Raw genomic sequence first — 19,440 nt, forward strand, 5'->3', positions numbered from 1 at the left:
AAAAAAAAAAAAAAAAAAAAAAAAAAAAAAAAAAAAAAAAAAAAAAAAACTGAATCCCAGAAAATATTGAATATAAACAGCTCTTTTCAGGTCTCGAATTTCATTTTAAATAAACATTAATCAGATGCAAATAAAAAAAAAAATCATTTATATCTGACTTAAGCGTTTATTTTATTTTTCGTTGCCTGTATAGATATAGCTTTATTCAGAGACAATTTTAAGAAGTTTTATGCTAAATTGACTACTGAAAACAATAATAAAACACGCACTTGTTACTTAAAGAATATAATTATACATTTCATTATACGTATATTCAATAGATAAGAAAATAACAATTAATATTAAAATCGAAAATTCTTTCTTAAAACCATAAAATAAACAAATTTACTCATAATAACAACTGATATGACACCTATTATAATAATTTCATCTTGCCCTACATTGTCTGGAGAAATTTCTAGTTTATTGGAGCTTAGCAAGAGAGAGAGAGAGAGAGCTTACAAGGAGCTAGGAGCTGAGAAAGCTGGGGTTGTACAAGCCAACTAACACCCTTTGGGATGGGTGCCAGCATCGCTGTCCGTGTCGCTTAGCTTGTATTAAAAGCTCTTACTAAGCATTAAGATTTTGCTGAAATGAAATTTCACCATTAATATATCATTTTATAATAAAAATAATGTTTATTGTAATTTTCAGTTAAGTAATTCACTTAATAATTGACTTTTATAAAGAAATCACATTTTCAAAATTTTGTTTCTTCTTGTTTAAAGAGGAAAAACCCTGAGATCATCAACGCTTATGTTTCGGTGTTGTTTTGTCAAGAAAAAATTTCAAAGGTTTGACTTTCCTTTTTTTCAACTTGAACCTCAAGTGTGGATAGGGCATATTTGGAAAATTCAGCTGAATGTGAGTACAATGTTTGTATTTTGGTGGGGCCGCTTGCTGATCAGGTATGATAGAGTCAGATTTGTATGTCCTATTTTCTATGTGGTTATTGTGACCCCATGGTTACATATTTTTAATTTTAATAATTTTCTTGTTGGGGTATCATTCTACAAGGACTTCCAAAAACCTGATATTTCTTATATCAGAAGAAAAAATCATCATGGGTTGTGTCTTCCAAACTTTAAAACGTTCTTTGAACTTTTGTCTTTCGCTTTAGACATTTCAGTCTAATCCGTAGCCGATGGTTGTTTATTTTCAAATTTTGTTAAATGAACTGTCCCTTAACCATATAAATAGCATCGAATTCGGATTGGGTAAGTTTATAGTTATTTTTTTATTATTTATTGTTTAAATATATTGGTTAAAATATTGTTATTTCTACCCATTATTATATAAACATTGGTTCGAAAAAAAATCCAATTTATTCACACGGTAGCCTAACAAATTATATTGTACTCTTTCATTCTGGTAGTATGAGCGTTTTTTGTTGGATTGATTTGATCGTATTACTGATTAAAACAATTATTATTGCCATATCTAACCTTAATATGACAAAGTTAAGCAAAATTATTATAAAATTAAAATATTGATTAAAAAGAATAACATATTTTTAATTCAGTTCAAATGTTAATAATATTTTCATTGTTTGTTTTACTTTATTAATCTGTTTTCAGCACTGTTATGATCTCTACCTTATTTGGTATCTATTCCTTTGTATCAATATTTTATTTATAATATTTCAATATTTAATAACTGATCATATTTTAGTTAGTATATTTCAGTTATTATCCATATTCGACGTTGACTAAGTATTAATGTAGATTGATAAAAACGTAAATTTATATTCAATCCGTCATACCCACAACTAATCCTAAAGAAGCTCAATTGGCAAATCTTCTTACAAGATACACGTTTCGTATCTCACCATCAGCCCAAACTTTGCCTACATTGGTTTTTACTTTAAAAAACACAATGTAAACAAGAAAAAGTACCTGTTCGTTATATTTTGGCCAAATTAGGGTTGAGTTGTCATCAATTATTATTTTGTCTTTAGACTTAGAGATTTTATCAAATCTTCTCCATAGAGTAATCACAAATCTCCTATCGTTAAATTCCACCTGAATTTTCAACATCTGCTAAACCATATGATATCGTGTGAAAAAATAAATAAAAAATATTATAGTTGATCAATCCGTGGCCGATAAAGTGTCCATTCAGGACTTTTGGAGCAATAAAACTGTTTTAAAAAAACCCAAATTAAAGCACTGACCCATAACTGACGATAACCGAAACTAAACTATACTTTTTTTTTTTTAATTTTATATACAATATGACTTTATTCAATCACGTATTTGCTGTTGCATAAGGAGATTTTTTAGAACTGATTCTTTGATTAAAAAAAAAAAAATCTATTTTGTAAATCTATGCCGAGTTATGAATCGTAAATTTGTAGACATCATGTTTTTTAAATACTTTAGTATAGATATGTAAGTGCGGTAATGTTTTTTAAAAATAAGTATTTTACAGTAACGAAACCCTATGAACTATTTCTAAATGTTATTTAATCCAATTACATAACATTAGACGGATACAAAAAAAAATTGTTTTCCTGGGGAGGTGCGCAAGGAAGTTTCAGGTAGACCAGGTACGCATATATAGTTTTATGGATTTTAACATTTGAATGTTGACTACCTCAATAGTTAAAAGATATTTTTTCAGACTTGAAATGATTTATGGACGCAATGGAGGGACTAGAGTACCCTTTATAATAATAAAAATATCCTTTATAAAAATATGTCAGTAAGGAAATTTGGGTGAATAGGTTAACGCCAAACAGGTAGGGACGATTGTAGCTGAGGCAGTTTGTCTGTCTAGTTACTGCAGCAGTGCAGGTCGAAATCAGGTATGAGGGGGTCGAACTTATTTCTTTGGTGATCCCACGAAATGAAAACTTGATTCCTCACAATGGTTATAACAGGTTAGTTACTTCTAGGTAATCCCTGTGTGTTAATAATGACCAGGAAGGTGGTAATAAAAAAAATTATCATAAAAATAGTATGATGAATGTTCTTTGCCTAAAATAACTATTTAAGGTTTCAATATGTGCTTGCTAAAAATTAAGAAAATTATGAACAGGCTGTTAGTATGAAATTAGTCGTGCAGAATTATTATTATATTTTAATATTTTAAAAATGGTTAGTACCTCAATTACCTCAAAGAATAATATTATTTAAGTTAATTATTTTATTTTGTTTTAATATTTTTTTAATAGAGATTCAATTTATAACAATAATAATTATCTGTCTGAAAAAGGCATTTGTATTTTAAATAACTTTTGATGCTATATAAAATTGTACAAGTTTAATTATAGTTAAATGTAGTTAATGCTTTTGTTAGCATAAAAAACTAAATATTCCGTGTTTTAAATTAAATTCTAATTTATCATAAATGTCATAACCATAAGTATAAATTTTATTAGTATACTTCACATATACTATACATACTGTTTAAATTGAAGGAAAAAGGAGCAAAATAAATAAATTATAATAATAGCAACAAAATTTAATAACCGGAAATCGAGAAGAGGGTTCTCATAATGTAGACACTACTAGCGCCCCTTTTGGCCAGTAGTTGAACAATGGTTATAACAGGTTAGTTACCTCTAGGTAATTCCTGTGTGTTAAAAATGTCCATGAAGGTGGTAATAAAAAAATTAAATAAAACTGGTAATCTAGTATGATAAATGGTCTTTGCCTAAAATAACTATTAAAGGTTTCAATATCTGTTTTTATTTCATGCCATTACTTAACGATTTCGATTTCCTATTATAATAAAACTCAATTACTTCTAACGATTATCCAGGAGTACGTATGATTTTTCTCTTTTAGTATAATTGAACCTTTGTAATATAAACTGTATCTCACTTCGTTAGCACCAAGGATTGCTTATTAGCAGAGGTCATACAGTCATTATTACACTCCTACTACTTTACACTAACTAGTTTTCTGTTCTGCTCCAGTTTTAGAAAAGTTGTCTTATTAATGTTGAAACTAATAGTTACCGCTGCTATGGTCTAATCAATTTTTATTAGAATGCTATTATCCTTCTCTAGATAATTCTCCACTACCTTCATTACTGAAATTACATAATTTGAATTTTTATGTTCATGGAAACGCTAAAAATTTAAAATTTATTAATATTAAACATAAAAACACTGAATAGGCTCCTATTTCATGTATATCAAACTTTTTTAGTTTGATGAGTTGGCAAATGAAAAATATAACTGGGTGCTAGAAGAGTCCTGTTCAAAATGCGTCGTTTATAAGTTATGCTAGTAATCCTAAAAACAGGCTTTGTCAGTCTTTCATAAATGTTTGATAGAAAAATATCTGATGAATCACTACCCTGGCGGTAGAAGAGAAGTTTAGACTACTAATGTAAATATTAGCTTAAAGTAATCTTGTCGCCGAAGTTTAGAGTAGAGTAGCGAGGAGAGATAAGACTAGTAAAGTAGTTGCCGCAGGAGTCTGCACCTGCGGTCCTCCCTCTGTCGCCACCCCTAGATTGCCCATCTATTTCCTCCCTTTCAACTATATACTTTCCTATATCTTTTTCCCACTCTATGTCAAGGTTCTTCAATACGCTCCTACTTTTGTATTACTTTTGGAGTGTATTTTCATTCCAAAAGACTAACAAAAATGTTATGTTACGTTGAGCATACGTATGACACTCCAAGTATAACTATATTTACTTGAGGGTAACATAGTAAAAAACAAAACAAAAAAACATCATTCTTTTAAATATAACATAACGGTTAATGTTTTGTCTTTTATGCTAATTAGGATAGAAAAATATAAGATCATTAAAACGAGACCGTAGAAGCACCAATAGTCCAAAAAATTATCAATCAGATTTATGTATTTATATAATCCTATCCTTATTTTAAATGTGATGGTGCCTGATTTTATAACTGTAAAGTTATTTGCTGAGTTTTTGGGTTGTTCTACGTTACAACTATAACTTTAGTATTTTATTTTCACTTTTTTTTTTTTAATAACTTACTAACCACCTAGGAACAAAAACTAATTTATTCTTAATTAATTTAGCTATATACCTCTATTATATATAAAACGTTTTTAGTGATCACTGTGTTTTTTTTTTACTTTACATTTAAAGTGCAATAATTAAAAATTGTTCGTAAAAAATTGAGTTTAACTAATGTAGATAACATTTTGCGGGAGAATATAATTTTTAATTTATGAGGTGTAGATAGTTGACCGTAGATTAATGATTGGAGAAGTTTGTCGGGGGGTGCGGTCAGCAAAGAACAACATAAATAAACAAAACCACATTTATTTATTTTATGCCGACGTTTCGACCTGAGTTTTAGGTTTTCATCAGGGCTATAGAACAAAAGAGATAACAACAACATTTAGAGTAACATACAATTGAAAACGAATAGTATACAAACACATTTAAAATTATACTAAATATTGAATTAAATAATAAATGATAAAAAATTGATAACTGATAATTAAATAATACAAAATTTTAATTGATTGATAATCGTGAAATTGTATGGTAGTAAATTGAAAACAGTGACAGATGAAATATAAGAAGAAGAAACTACTTGCATATCTTATATTATAACAGTGACAGATGAAATATAATATCATGTAGGTAAGAAGATATGTATAATATAAGATATGCAAGTAGTGTCTAACAAAACTTCTCCAATAATTTTTAATTTAGTGGCAAAAGTGATTAGGAACATTGTGTTGGAGAGACACTAAAGTGAAGTACAAATTAAAATTCTGAGATAAAGACATGATTTTTTGTCCTGCTTACAGTTAAAAAATATAAAATTTAAACTACACAATACATGTGAATTACAATTATACAATTTGAGCAACGAGTAGCACAATTAAATGAATAGTTGCATAATTTGTAAAATCGGGGGTGGTCTGCCGTCAGGCGTATAGGGGGTTCTTAAATAAATAAAAAAAGTAGTTCTGGAATATACATCTCAAATTGAAACAGTAAAAGTAACCATAATAACTAAACCTCAAACTACAGGGTAGAAGGTAGTTATATGTTCCACAAGATGGGACGTCTGGGGATCCCAGACATATTTCGGACATTATGAATACTTTAGGGTGGAATATAGTTTCATAAATTAAATTTTTAAAAATTAAAATTTTACCACAACCCATGGAGGGTCAGAGCTTCAGAACTTTATGAGGAAGTACTGTTACTTGACCAACGGCTGTGCAAGGAGGTGATTTGGTCAGAATCACGCTCGGCCGCCAGATTTTCACCCAATTAAGGGACTGGGTGCACCTCAGGAGGGCTCCAGAACCCACAGAGTTGACTGACGGCTAAAGTCTTACAGAAATAAGTTTTCTCTCCAGCCGGATTTTAACCCGGGTCCTTGGAGTTAGTAGCATCGCGCCTTACCACGGTCCTATCGCGCTCCCATAGTTTCACAAATACGTGCTAATATTAGAAAATGTTTCAAAGCATTTTTCCGTTTAAATTTCAATATTGTTTATTATGAGATTTTCACTTTTCAATTTATATTTATATAAATTTTTACTAGCACCTTAGGAAGCGGAAGGGTCAGTTAAGGTTCAATTTTGGACTCCCATTACCGCCACAAAATCTACATAATTTATAATTTTCAAGACGAGTATTTTTTTAATCTAAATTTGAATCTAATGTAAACCATTCTGAAAGGGAAATTTATCTTAACATGCTCGAGCAACACAGCCTGAATCAAGGATTACTTTATTTAATTTATTTTCTTAAATAATATCTGTTTTACCCTAAATATAGATCAGGCAAAGAATTTATTTATTACCAGAATCAGTTTAAAATAATTATATTTTGCTAATAGCTTACCACGTTGCTTTAACCCATTATGATGGTCTTCGTTGGGCCGGAACTTAGATTATACCAATAAAAACATATTTTTATTATATTTGCTTTCAAAAACCTTCCTGATATTTCCCTCATTAAGAAATTATACGTTTTATTCTAAGTGAAGGAACTATTTGGAGCTAGTAATATCCGCGGAAGAGGTCTTAGGCTTAGATCCTTTGATGTATAAAAGGTTTAGGGACCTTTCAGGGGCAATATGGAGAAACAGAAAATACATGCCTAAGCCCATCAGATGGAGTTCACATGAAAATATAATAATATTCTAAAAACTCCTGAGAGGCATCGAATATTTTTAAAAAATACCTTCAAAAATTCGATAGTAATCATTTTTTTTTTCCTCTGCATTAGTTATGATAAATAAATCTGCCATATCAATTATAATTAAAAATATCCATATAGTCTCAACATGTTTATTTTCTTATAATTCCTACGTTTCGGCCATTCAGGACATCCTCAAGGATATTTTATTTACAGTATCACAGGTAACAATTTCATTTCGCAGATTTTGGCAGAATATATCTCAGACTATCGACCTATTTTTATCCATTATTTTACTTATTCTAATTTTATTAAATTAACACTATCTACTACAACCTTATCAATAGCTTTATGAGCAATACATTCTCATTAAATAAAAAGGGTAAATAAATTGTTTAGGTATCTAATATATTCTTTCCATTAATAGATGTGTGACGATTATTTGAGGAATGGTTCAGCCGATTTTCACGTTTGAGGGTACATCTTTCAACAGGATGATATGATTGTTTTGAATCAAGTCGAGCTTAAGACTATGTTTAGTCTGTCTTTTTGAACTTATGTAACAATTTTTGAACACAAAACCGTACTGATTAATAAATTTTATGCCTAAAATTACACAATGATATTTCACGATTCTTTTAAAAATATTTGAGCTCAAAATATTGAAAAAATAACATACTAAATATGTTTAGTATCTCAATTCCTAAACATACAACGCTTTTTCGAACGAACGGATCAAACGATTTTCAATTTATATATTGTCTCTTGACTCATTCAGCCAGATCCCATAAATGTCTTGAAGTGATTTGAGCTCAATACACTAAAAAAAAAAAAAAAAAAATGATTCAATTGTGTTTAGTTTGTTCGTTGGGAGAGGCATATAAAATTTGTTTTGATCTTACGGCTCGATCAATTCATAAGGTGCTAATAATAATAATAATTAATACTGATGTTAATAAATTACTCAGTGATATCTAGTAAAACTAGGCTAAAAGTAGTGAGGATTTTTTTACTATATATAATTTAATACTCTCGACTTTTCTATTGTTACTACGGTTCTGTGCTTTAATACCTAAACGTAATGGTTTTTTTTTTATAGCCCACGGATTAATCATGGGTCGAACATAATTCGAATTTATTATAGAAAATAAGTTAGATATCTATCAAATGCGAGAGTTCTCAAAGGGGTAAACTAGTATATTATTTTTGTATTTAATGAAAGCAATAAATGAAGCTAACCCGGCAATGCTTCGTAATGGATATGATATTCTACTACATATAGATTGAATAATCGCAATTGACAGTTTGATATCAATTTAGTTAAAATTAAACAATTACGTAAATATCATAATGTTTACATCTTGGCTATAAATTCTCGAAAAAAGTTTTTAAAATATAGTATAAGGAAAACGAGACCATATATTTGTTAATAACTGTCCGATTTGATTATTTTTTTTTTATTTTGTAAAAAAATTCTTCTTCTTTTCAAATATCAGATTTAAAACTTAGATCTTAGATAAGTTACAAAAAAACATTACTTTTTTATTTTTATAGATAGGTGATATTGAAAATTTGCTACTAATGCTTGGTCAATTTATGTGATTTGTTTTCAATGCTAAGGCAATCTGATTACTTATCATGATGCCTCATATAAATTATATGAAAAAATGTATATATTTTGAGTTATGAAAAAATTGGTGTTTAATTTTGATCATTGTTTTATCTACTTAATAGGTCCCAGGACAATAACGAATATTTAAAAAAAACAGAGTGTGAATTGGTTATTAACTTTTTAAGATCTTAAATAAATAACAAATGAACGTTAATTTTTTTTTCCAACTACAAAGAAGCTAAAATTATTCTAATGTGTTCAGGGATTTCACATAACTTTCCCGTTATATAGGCAATGCTTTGAGAGAACTACAAAAGAAATTTTAAAATTCGCTATCTCAAATTCCTCAGTAATACGCCGTAAGTGTATTGAAAAAAATTGGGCATAATTATTTATAGGTGGATAAGTGATATCGAAAGTTCCTTATGTCTTTGCTAATACTTGTCAGATTTAGATGATTTTTTTTTCTTTGCATAGATGATCCCATGACAGCTCATATACATGAAAGAATCATGAGCGATTAATGTTAAATTTTGAATTTTTTACTCTACGATCTCAATAGCTAATAACATTCCAAGGACTACATTTGAAGAAAAAAAAACAGTGTGTAAAACGATTAAGAACTTTCTTAGATCTTAGATAAGCTCTAATAAACATTTTTTTAATTTTTTAAATTTTTATTTATATAGATTGATTATTCAGCTTTTTAATTCCTTCCCTCATCTCTTTCTACCCTTACCATACCAACAAAGACGAGCAGAACAATCGAAGAGGACATCGGTTAGCCGCGAGGACAGGAGGCAGGGTCACCTCGTGATTTAGCTGCCCCAGATACAATTTGGAGGATCCCTCGCAATACAGTTCTAGATTGCCACACACAATCCTCTTTCTGGTGGGGAATTTGCTTCTCTATAAAACCCAGCAAACTTGGTTGGATATCAGAATCGAGATTCCAGCACCACCATCACCATGTTCATGGTAAGCAATCGTATTAATGGGTTTATTTATAATGATAATAATAAGCAAGGAAACCTTATTGGAATTACTTACTTTTAACAAGAATATATATTATATCTGTTTTAACTTAATGTTTATAATTATTTCAACTAATCTAAAAAGTAGGACTTTTTATGAACTCAGACTTATATTTCAGTTATTTTCTTATTTATTTACTTACACCATAGAATTTCATATCATAATAACTCATAATTTTACTGCATTTCCTCCACTATTTGTCCGCCATATTTCTAATAGTACATAGTTCGTATTAAAATCAAATTTATGATCAGAAACAGAAACGTGAAGGCTGCGTGAGTAGGGGTGTAGGTCTCAGAGCGTTCTGTTTGGAACGTGGTGGGTTCGATTCCCACCTGGAGCAGTATTAATTTTTTGGCGGTCCTAAGAAATTAATCTTACCACTCATACCTTAGTTACTATGCTGTGGTAACTGTTAGCTCCAAGAGATTGGTAAGGGCCTCTTGCCGGGTTCCCCCCAACAGGTACTTACTTAAATACTAAATATTATCAGAATCCCAAACAATAATGCAAATCTTATGGTTGCTTGGGTAATTAGTGGAGAATGAATATATTTTCAAGAAATAGATATGTTTGGATATTGTAGCAGTCTCATAGATAGTAATTTGAAAAAACTTTAAAATTCATTAACACCTTAAACAAATTCGTTATAGATTCAATGAAATTTAAATAACTTATTTAAAAAATTGATAAGATTTAGTTAAAATACAGTTAAGGTATAGAGATAGATACAGACTGTTTTTATTTCTAGTCAGCCCTAAGAGATTATTTACGTTATTGTTTCTTCAAATAGGCTTTATTTCGTCAATATATTGCTATAAACTTTTTGATTTATTTGCACATTAACATAAATATTATTACTTTTCAGAAAATTTTGGCCTTGGTAGCCTTAGTTTCCGCAGCTTCTGCTGCTCCACAATATCTTGCCGGTGCCGCCTATTCCTCTCCTCTGGCTGTAGCTCATGCTCCATTAGCAACTGTGGCCCATGCTCCACTCGCTGTCGCTCATGCTCCAGTCGCCACAGTAGCCCATGCTCCAGTTGCCGTTGCTGACGAATACGACCCACATCCATCCTACTCTTTCTCCTACTCCGTCAACGACGCTGTGACCGGAGACTCCAAGGGACAGACTGAGACTCGTGACGGAGATGTGGTCCAGGGTAGCTACTCCCTCGCCGAACCCGACGGTTCCATCAGGACCGTAGACTACACCGCTGACCCAGTCAACGGATTCAACGCTAACGTCCACAAGGATGCTCCTGCTGCTCACACTGCCCCAGTTGCTGTGGCCCATGCCCCAGTTGCTGTCGCACATGCACCAGTTGCTACTGTCGCACACGCTCCAGTTGCTGTTGCTCATGCTCCTCTGGGAATTTCTAGTCCACTTGGTTATGGTTATGGTGCCCCAGCTCTCTTTCATTAAGATTAATTTATTTAACTAGTCTCTCCATGATGTTCTGAGATATCATAAATATTAGAAGGTATTTTAAAAATTGCTGTTATATTAAACATTATCAAATATTTATATGAATATAAATACATTTACAATCCTGAAAATTGTACAAATTTACAAATAAAGAATAGTCAATAAAAAGAAAAAATAGATGTTGCATTTCTTTAGTTCATACCATATTTAAAAAGTCTAAATACTAAAATACTTATTCTTCTAATTGTTCTACTGCCTATAACGAGAAAATTAAATATAATACCATTGCACATATGCGTATGTCCATCATAAGTAATGACATATTTTATTACAGTGGCTCTGAAGGAGTGAATGAATGCTACAATTGGTTTAGAATTGTTGGAACATAGAAAAATAATTGTTTGAATAAATATGGGAGGGCAAAAGGGCTGTCACCACTATCCATGTATATTATTTTGGGGGATTCTACATTGAAAAAAATAGGTATTCGACTATATTGTCCAATGCATTCTTTGTTTGGATGTGACAAAAATAAATAAATAAACTTGCTGAAGCTGCGAGAAAATGATATTGATATGGTTCTATACCAAAAAAATTATTTTTCGGAGTTATTAAAATTAAAAGACAAATTTACCAGGTTCTTATTCTAGTTCTATTTTAACATAGAGGTATCTAAGTAAAACTTCTATGCAAATAAATGAAAAATTATATTTATTTATTTATTTATTTACTTAAGTGTTTCGACCACTGGGGTCATTTACACTGAAATTACAAAGTTAGTACATTACTATTGACATATTTACAATGTTACAAAGTGAGAAAGTTACATATAATTACAAAGTGAGAAAGTTAACAACAATTACTGTTACAAGTTACATTACATTACAGTTTACAAATTTAAAATTACAATTACTATTACTATTAAAAGTTGCATTTCATTACAATTTACAAATTTACAATTACAATTAGTTAGACTATATGTGATCATAAATATTAATGATTTTCAGAAAGTGAAAAAGTTTTGTTATTGTTGTGGGATCTTCGCTCAACATCTCCTGTAAATCTGAAGAGAACCGATCTGGTTCGTGAGCTAATGATAAAAAAAATGATATAAATAAAGAAAATAATTATTATTCCTTAAGACATAAGATTATTATTCCTTAATTACATCAGAATCCTTTTACATAATAGACGTATATTCATCAAAGAATGACATAAATATTCTCCTACTGAACGTAGTAATTTATTTTAAACTTCATATCTAAACCTAAAGCTAATTAAAATTCTTAAACCATTAATTAATAAAGTTTTTAACGGTGTATGTGATGGATCTTGTTGAGTAGAAAAACGATTTACTTTAATTATATCTTGGAATCTTGGATGTATTCATAATTAGCCCCATTAATCACAAATTGAATGTTTAGCTTAGACTTAATTATTCTAGATTACTATTTACTTTCAACAGTTCAACCGCTAAACTGTTTCTATTATTTAAACTTGCATCTTGTTTTCTTTAATTTAAAGTAAAAAATAATCGCATTATATTATATAGTATATCATTATGATAAAAACTGGCTGTACGTGATTGAAACATCTCACTTACTGACCAGTGAATCTCAAAACCTACCATACTAATAAATTTAAAATTATTTATGATGACTTCCCTTTTGTTTTAGGTGCAGAATAACGATCACCTTTAAATGTACAGGGTCTTAAAAATGTTCCTAAAAAAATGAGTATTAAAAATCAGACTATCACTATAAATTTTTCGTATAAATTTCTTAATTAAAATAGTTTAAAAAAATTTGCTAATACTCAATTTTTTTTTGTATAACCAGAAAACTATACACTTTCTGGTATATTATATTAACTACTTTGATAAATGAGCGAATTCTCAACAATTAAAAACTAAAATAATCTGAAACGAACCCGTATTGGATTCCCCGTTTTATCATGATAATGATTTGTTGATTTTAAACAGTTTTAGAAGGATATGGCTTTTAGAAATCTATACCCATGTTTTAAAGATTTGTATTTTTTAAAAACATGGGTATTTTAAAACTCAAAATGAAATGTACAGGCAGCTTCTCATATATTACAATAAATATGCTCATAGATTTTTGATAGTATTTAATAATCTGCAGATTAGTGATTTTTTTAACCTTAGAAGCTAGACTAAGAAAGAGAAAAAATTATAGATAATACGTAAGAGTTTATTTATAAAAAATTGGGTGTCACTAAACTTTTCCTTAGATACGCAGTTCCCCATTCTTCTCTTATATCATTTTATTTTTTCACAACTGTATTTAATTTAACTATTATACTTTAGAGTTCTAGTGTGGAATTCACATTAATTAAAAACCTTCAATTAATTCAAAAATAAAGTGACGCTATATTTTGGGGAAAAAATGACAGCGGAAACATAAATGAAAGGTGAAGAGGACCACTTTAGGTTTTTATTTAGCTTTTGCTAATTCAATATTTACATTCTCAGAAGACATAAATCATTTAATTCACTTACGAGTAGCTAAAATAAAAATTAAAATGAAAGATTCTAGGAAGAGAGAAAAATATGCGAACTCTTTTCACTTGTATTTATTTATTTTTTTAATTCCTATTTTAATTAGTAAACATATGAAGTGGAACTCATAAACAAAGGACGTTTTCCCTATATTGTCGTAAATTAGATTCAGAGTGTTTGCAGAGCGGCCTCTATGTCATTATTAACTAATAATTTATGTAATGGCTTTAGGAGGGCTTAAGGGCTCTGAGGAAGTTTGTGTAACATTTTGAGCAACTCCAAATATGTTCAAACTACTCGTTTTCATTATCTTGAGTGAAAGTATATTATACAATCTGAATTTTCTGGCTCTCGTGCCTTTTCCTTGAGACGTGGAGGGAAAAACTCGGTTCGGGGTACCGCAGACTGAATGCAAGTCTTATAAACAGGAATTAACGTGTTTAAAATCTTACTGTACTTTAGATTTACATTACTTATTTTGATATAATTTAATAAATTATTCCTATGAATGTGGTGAAAATTTCATCTTTGATCCCCATTACAATATACGGCCAAATTTTAAAAAGGGGACTTAAAAAATTAAATAAATTAAAATTTACATGTAAATGAAGAGAAGATGGTTGGGGACGACGTCAATAAAGAACACAAATGAGTAAAAATTTGAAAGAAGTTAATCCTTAATCAGGGCTAGAACAAAAACAATACTAATGATGAAAAGAAAAATACAGAATGATTAGAAAATAACTAGCATTTATTTAAAATGTATGTGTATTTCCTGGCAACTCTTAATTGAACATCAGACAGTTATGTCAAAATAATATTTAAAAATTCTCTGAGCTCCTCACAAAACTTTAACTTACCATCTAACTTTGAAATCAAATAATTCCTTGTATGTTTAAAAATTGCATTTTTTCCCCTATAATTATTAATGAGGATCGATGTAGGTAGGTGAATGTAAAATCTGGTATTGTCACAAAAACATGGAACCACGGAAACATTGATTTTCTCCTCCAATTATGATTAAAATTCTTTCGCATTTTGTAATTATTCATTGCTTATTACTGCTAACAACCATTTAGGATCATTAATCTTAAATTATAAAAATTGAAGGTATTTAAGTTTGAAAAATGTTTTTGAGTAAATTCGTCATTTAAATGCCAGACAATTTGAATGAGGGTAAGATCTATCTAATATAAAATCAATATAATTTTTCATTGATAAAGCGAGATTAATGATAATCACTATGATTATTTTTGAGGTAATAGAGGGCGCTTCATAGGGTCCAGAAATGGCGCCCAGTTCTTGCTTGCCCCCACATTCTCCTCTACTCCTTTCCTCTGCTCTTTCAGCAATAACGCTTCGGGCCATTCATTTACCAAGAGTGGTTGCAGTGATATACTTCGGGTTGGCTACTGGACATGACTATTGGCGGCACCACCTGAAGAGGACAGGAGTGGTTGAGTCTTCAGACTGTGTCGTCTGTGGAGATGGTGAGATGACCGTTGATCATATAGTACATGTACGGCAACGGCAGACTTAATTAAAGACAGTTGTGACGTGAATAAAGCTAAAGTATACGCGGCTGTACAAAAAGCAGAAATGCCTCCTTCGACGTAGAATAAATAAATTAATAGTAAAACTTTTAGCAAATTTATATTAGATAAAAAGTCGTCACATCCCAAAAAAGTATGTACCTACCTTAAACTTCTCACATTGTTTACAATTAATGTTGATATCATACCTGGAACAGATGTCACTGAGTACTGCTGCCTCTCATTCCATTTCTTTAAGTAGTTTTACATCCAAATAAAATATCGTTTACAGAAAATAAAATATAGCTATAAGTTGTTTTGTATTCATTTTTTATTTCTAACTGTAGTTGAATTATTAGGTTTTGTAATGTTTTAAACTGATTTAAAGAATTTTGTAACGGTAAAATTATTTATTTACAAAATATTTCATATTTTTCTTGATTTCTAACCGTAGATGGGAGCGACTGGGGCGGCATGGGCGGCTGGGGCATCCTTGTGGACGTGGGCGTTGAATCCGTTGACTGGGTCAGCGGTGTAGTCTACGATCCTGATGGAACCGTCGGGTTCGGCGAGGGAGTAAGTTCCCTGGACGACATCTCCATCACGAGTCTCGGACTGGCCCTTGGAGTCTCCAGTAACAGCATCGTTGACTGAGTAAGAAAAGGAGTATGATGGGTGTGGGTCGTACTCGTCAGCGACGGCAACAGGAGCGTGAGCCAGGATCTGGCCGTAGGCTACGGCGACCACTGCTGCGACGACGATGATATACTACATTGAAAAAAAAAACACATAAAATGTTTATGTAGTGATTGTAATCATGGAATCCCTTTTATTAAAATACTCCGAAATTATTTGCAAAGAAAATCGTACCAACATTTTTTGATCATGCGACTGATGCCTGAAGAATCGTTCTGAATGTCAGAATTACAATGACTTTCTGAAACCTTTATTACATATAATTTTTTTGAGGCAACCATCATCGACTTGTAGTTTTTGAATTATATTTTGAGTGTCACTCTTGAATGATTATTAAATCCAGGTAGAAAAATATCACAGAGAGTTTCAGGAATCCTATCCTAGATTAATAATTCATTAATGTTCCAATTATTCTTAGATTTGTTGCAACTACAACATTTGACTGTTATCAAACTGTTAAAAACTTACGGGGTACTGGCTTAAAAAGGGAAAAATAGATTTTTGACAGACTAAGGTGGTCGGTGGAACAGACTTCTTATTGAACGGACCTTCTTTGGATTTAATTCATGCTAGTATGAAATTATAAAAATATAATTTTATAATTAATAATCTTTTAAGTCAGAGATTTATGAACTCGAATTAGGAAATTGATTGGAGAACTAATTTTCGATTGTATTGCTCAAACAATCAGACAAAAGCGCTAAACTCCTAGTAAACACATAACCCATTTCTATGAGTTTAAGAAGGCCTGTTTGGACATTCTATACTTAATAAGAATTAATGCACAGTTTATCCAACCACCAAGTGGTCCGCTGTCCTTAAGTGGACCACAAGAGCCAAGTTGCGGAAGGTTCTTGCTACACTTACGTTTGTGAAAATTCATTTTTAGAACCATTTAATTCATTATCTTTCCAGTTGTTTCTACTTTAGCTGAAAGATTTTAATAAACCTTTGCACAATTAAAGTGAGTCAAAATGCAGTTTTAAAGCATCCTAATTTTCAAATATATTTTTGGAAAGACCCCTTCACCCCTAGACATCTATATGATATGAATTCCGATTAACAATGGTTTTTAGAAGAATCTTAAAGTATTTTGTTTTTTTAAATAATAATAAAACAAGATAAGATACAATGATAAGAATAAAAATACAAAGATAAGATACAATGATAAGAATAAAAATAAGTATCAATGGCAAGAGTAAACTTGCAATTGTTACTCTTGCCATTGATACTTATTTTTATTCTTATCTTTGTATTTTTATTCTTATCATTGTATCATTTTGTATCTTTTGAGCCTTGATGAAGCCCTACAAAGTGGGGCGAAACGTCGGAAAATAAATAGTTGTAAACTATTTTTGTTTTTCCTTTGACCGCAACCCTGACCATCTTCCTTTACCTATTGTTATTTATATTCATGAGTAATTGTAGTATACCTTATAGAACGAAAAACAAAACTTTTATATTCACTTTTGGGTACATGTGTGTAACTAACAGTGCTACCTTTAGTGAGAAAAAAAATCTAGTGCTTTAGGAACCAATGAACATTTGTAGTGTTTTGGAACTAAAATATTATGAGACAGTTTAGTGTTTTTTTTTTTATATACTTACATTGTATACAAATTAGCTTTGTTTTTATTTTTAGCACATTCAACTTGGCATACTTAATATTTATTTAATAACAACAAAAAACAACATAAAGTTCATCGTTTGAAATAATGTTCATAAGCTTCAAATTTCTTTTAAATATTCGATTTTATAAGTTTATAATTCAGGATACACAGTTTCAACATATTAAAGTTTGAGAATCGATTCTTTCGAGGATAACCTTGTAAACCATGTCTGATTGGTGATTATGTATGTCGACTGAGCTTTCCACTGTTGTTTCAATGTTTAAATTTTGACATGACATTTATAATTAATAAGGGGGATAAGCAAAGCTGTATTAATCAGTTTCATGCTCTAATAAAAATATAATTATTATTCATTATAAAGTAGAACAATGTTGATTTTAATTAATATAATGCAATTAAAAATTGAAACATTAATTAATTTCAATCTCATTTACCTTTGCGACCATATTGATGCTGAGATGGGTTGGAGACTGACCCAATGGACAGCCGATGGACGTTATATACACAAGGGTTTGCAACATCGCTGCTCATCCCACTGGTGTTTTGATGGGGACATCTCCTCGAACAGGGCCAATGTTTGAAATAAGATCAGGTTTTCCTCCCTTTACTTTTCGTCCATTTTTCGATAAAAAGGCAAAGCTTTAAGTTTACTCTTCAAATATAAAACAAGAATTCATAATTTAATTTAATTTTGTAAACACGTTTAAACTATTTACCACTAGCTAATACGAAAAAGTTAAAGTTTCAAATTCAATAAGTTCATAAATTTTCGACTGAAATAGATCCTTTACAAATTTTTCAAATTGTTTATTAGTAATAACATGGTCAAATTTTATACGTTACTGATGACATCATATATATTTGATGATAATTAGCTTTTAATTTCACCATCTTACAAAGCCATTTTTCTAAACTTTCAACATTTTTTATTTGATTTTTAGTTTTGAGATTCTCCTCTTAAAATATCTAATATTTAATAATTTCTTAATTTAATTCTGAAGAATCTATTTCTATTCCAAAATATTTCCTTTTTTTGATGTTACAGAATATCTATGAAATGTTAAAAATTGTGGAATAAAATGTTTTAAAGTAAAAAAAAATTTTCTTACTGAAAAAAAGACACGTCGAACTGTCCTAAAAATGATTGTATAAAATTTGTTAATTCTTTCTATCTGTGCTTATATAAGAATATTTTGAGATAAACTCTTAACCAGTTCATAGATTTGATTGTTCAAATTAAACAGTGATATCTCAAGAATGTTTATAACAGTTTGAGCTTAAAATATTAAGCAAATATATGAAGTCATAATTAGTCTTTATTTTTCCAAATATTTATTAAACAGTCCTTTTTTGGTGGGTTTCTTATAGCTTATAGTTGGGATTATTTAATTTCATAAAAACCTCTATACTAGCATTGCTGTAATAATTATAGAGAGTTAAGACTTGAATTTATGTGAGGAGACCTTTAGTTTGTAATTATTTTAACATTAAAGCCATTTAAGTACCAGATTAATATTTTGACCAGTTGTTTAGATCAACACAACCTATTAAATGATTGAATTTACAAACTTTGAAGTATTTACTTTCTGAGAAAATAAAAATAAAAATTTGGAATTAAGTTTTCAGAAGTTTGAACTTACTTTAACCCTAGCAGTACCAAGGTAGTATTCATTACGGCCTACTCCAAGGGGGGGGCTCGCCGAGCCCTACACTTCCCAAGACGACCTCCACAAGCCCTCACTTGATTTTAACCCTTATATCATTAATTTTCCTTTTATGGTAAACATACTCTTTTGAAATATAATAATTTCTTCTTACTTCTGTAAATAAGATGGTAGAATAAGGAT

The 19,440-nt window shown here is 30.1% G+C and overlaps 2 protein-coding genes across 2 annotated transcripts; one reads left to right on the plus strand and one right to left on the minus strand.

Annotated features, from left to right (window-relative positions):
• Positions 1 to 9,632: 9,632 nt before the first annotated feature.
• LOC106677715 (larval cuticle protein A2B) lies at positions 9,633 to 11,392 on the plus strand. Its single transcript, XM_067050139.1, has 2 exons — positions 9,633 to 9,730; positions 10,656 to 11,392. Exons 1-2 carry the CDS (start codon positions 9,722 to 9,724, stop codon positions 11,208 to 11,210), a joined length of 564 nt encoding a protein of 187 aa, XP_066906240.1. The 5' UTR covers positions 9,633 to 9,721; the 3' UTR covers positions 11,211 to 11,392.
• A 4,264-nt stretch (positions 11,393 to 15,656) lies between these two features.
• On the minus strand, positions 15,657 to 18,110 carry LOC106677746 (cuticle protein 18.6-like). Its single transcript, XM_014415836.2, has 2 exons — positions 18,028 to 18,110; positions 15,657 to 16,034 (listed from the first exon to the last, which is right to left on the minus strand). The coding sequence occupies exons 1-2, from the start codon at positions 18,037 to 18,039 to the stop codon at positions 15,711 to 15,713; spliced, it is 336 nt and encodes a 111-aa protein (XP_014271322.1). The 5' UTR covers positions 18,040 to 18,110; the 3' UTR covers positions 15,657 to 15,710.
• Between the last annotated feature and the right edge of the window lie 1,330 nt (positions 18,111 to 19,440).

Source organism: Halyomorpha halys, unplaced genomic scaffold (genome assembly GCF_000696795.3).
Source record: "Halyomorpha halys isolate HHAL.00 unplaced genomic scaffold, Hhal_1.1 Scaffold107.1, whole genome shotgun sequence".
NCBI classification, from domain to species: domain Eukaryota; kingdom Metazoa; phylum Arthropoda; class Insecta; order Hemiptera; family Pentatomidae; genus Halyomorpha; species Halyomorpha halys.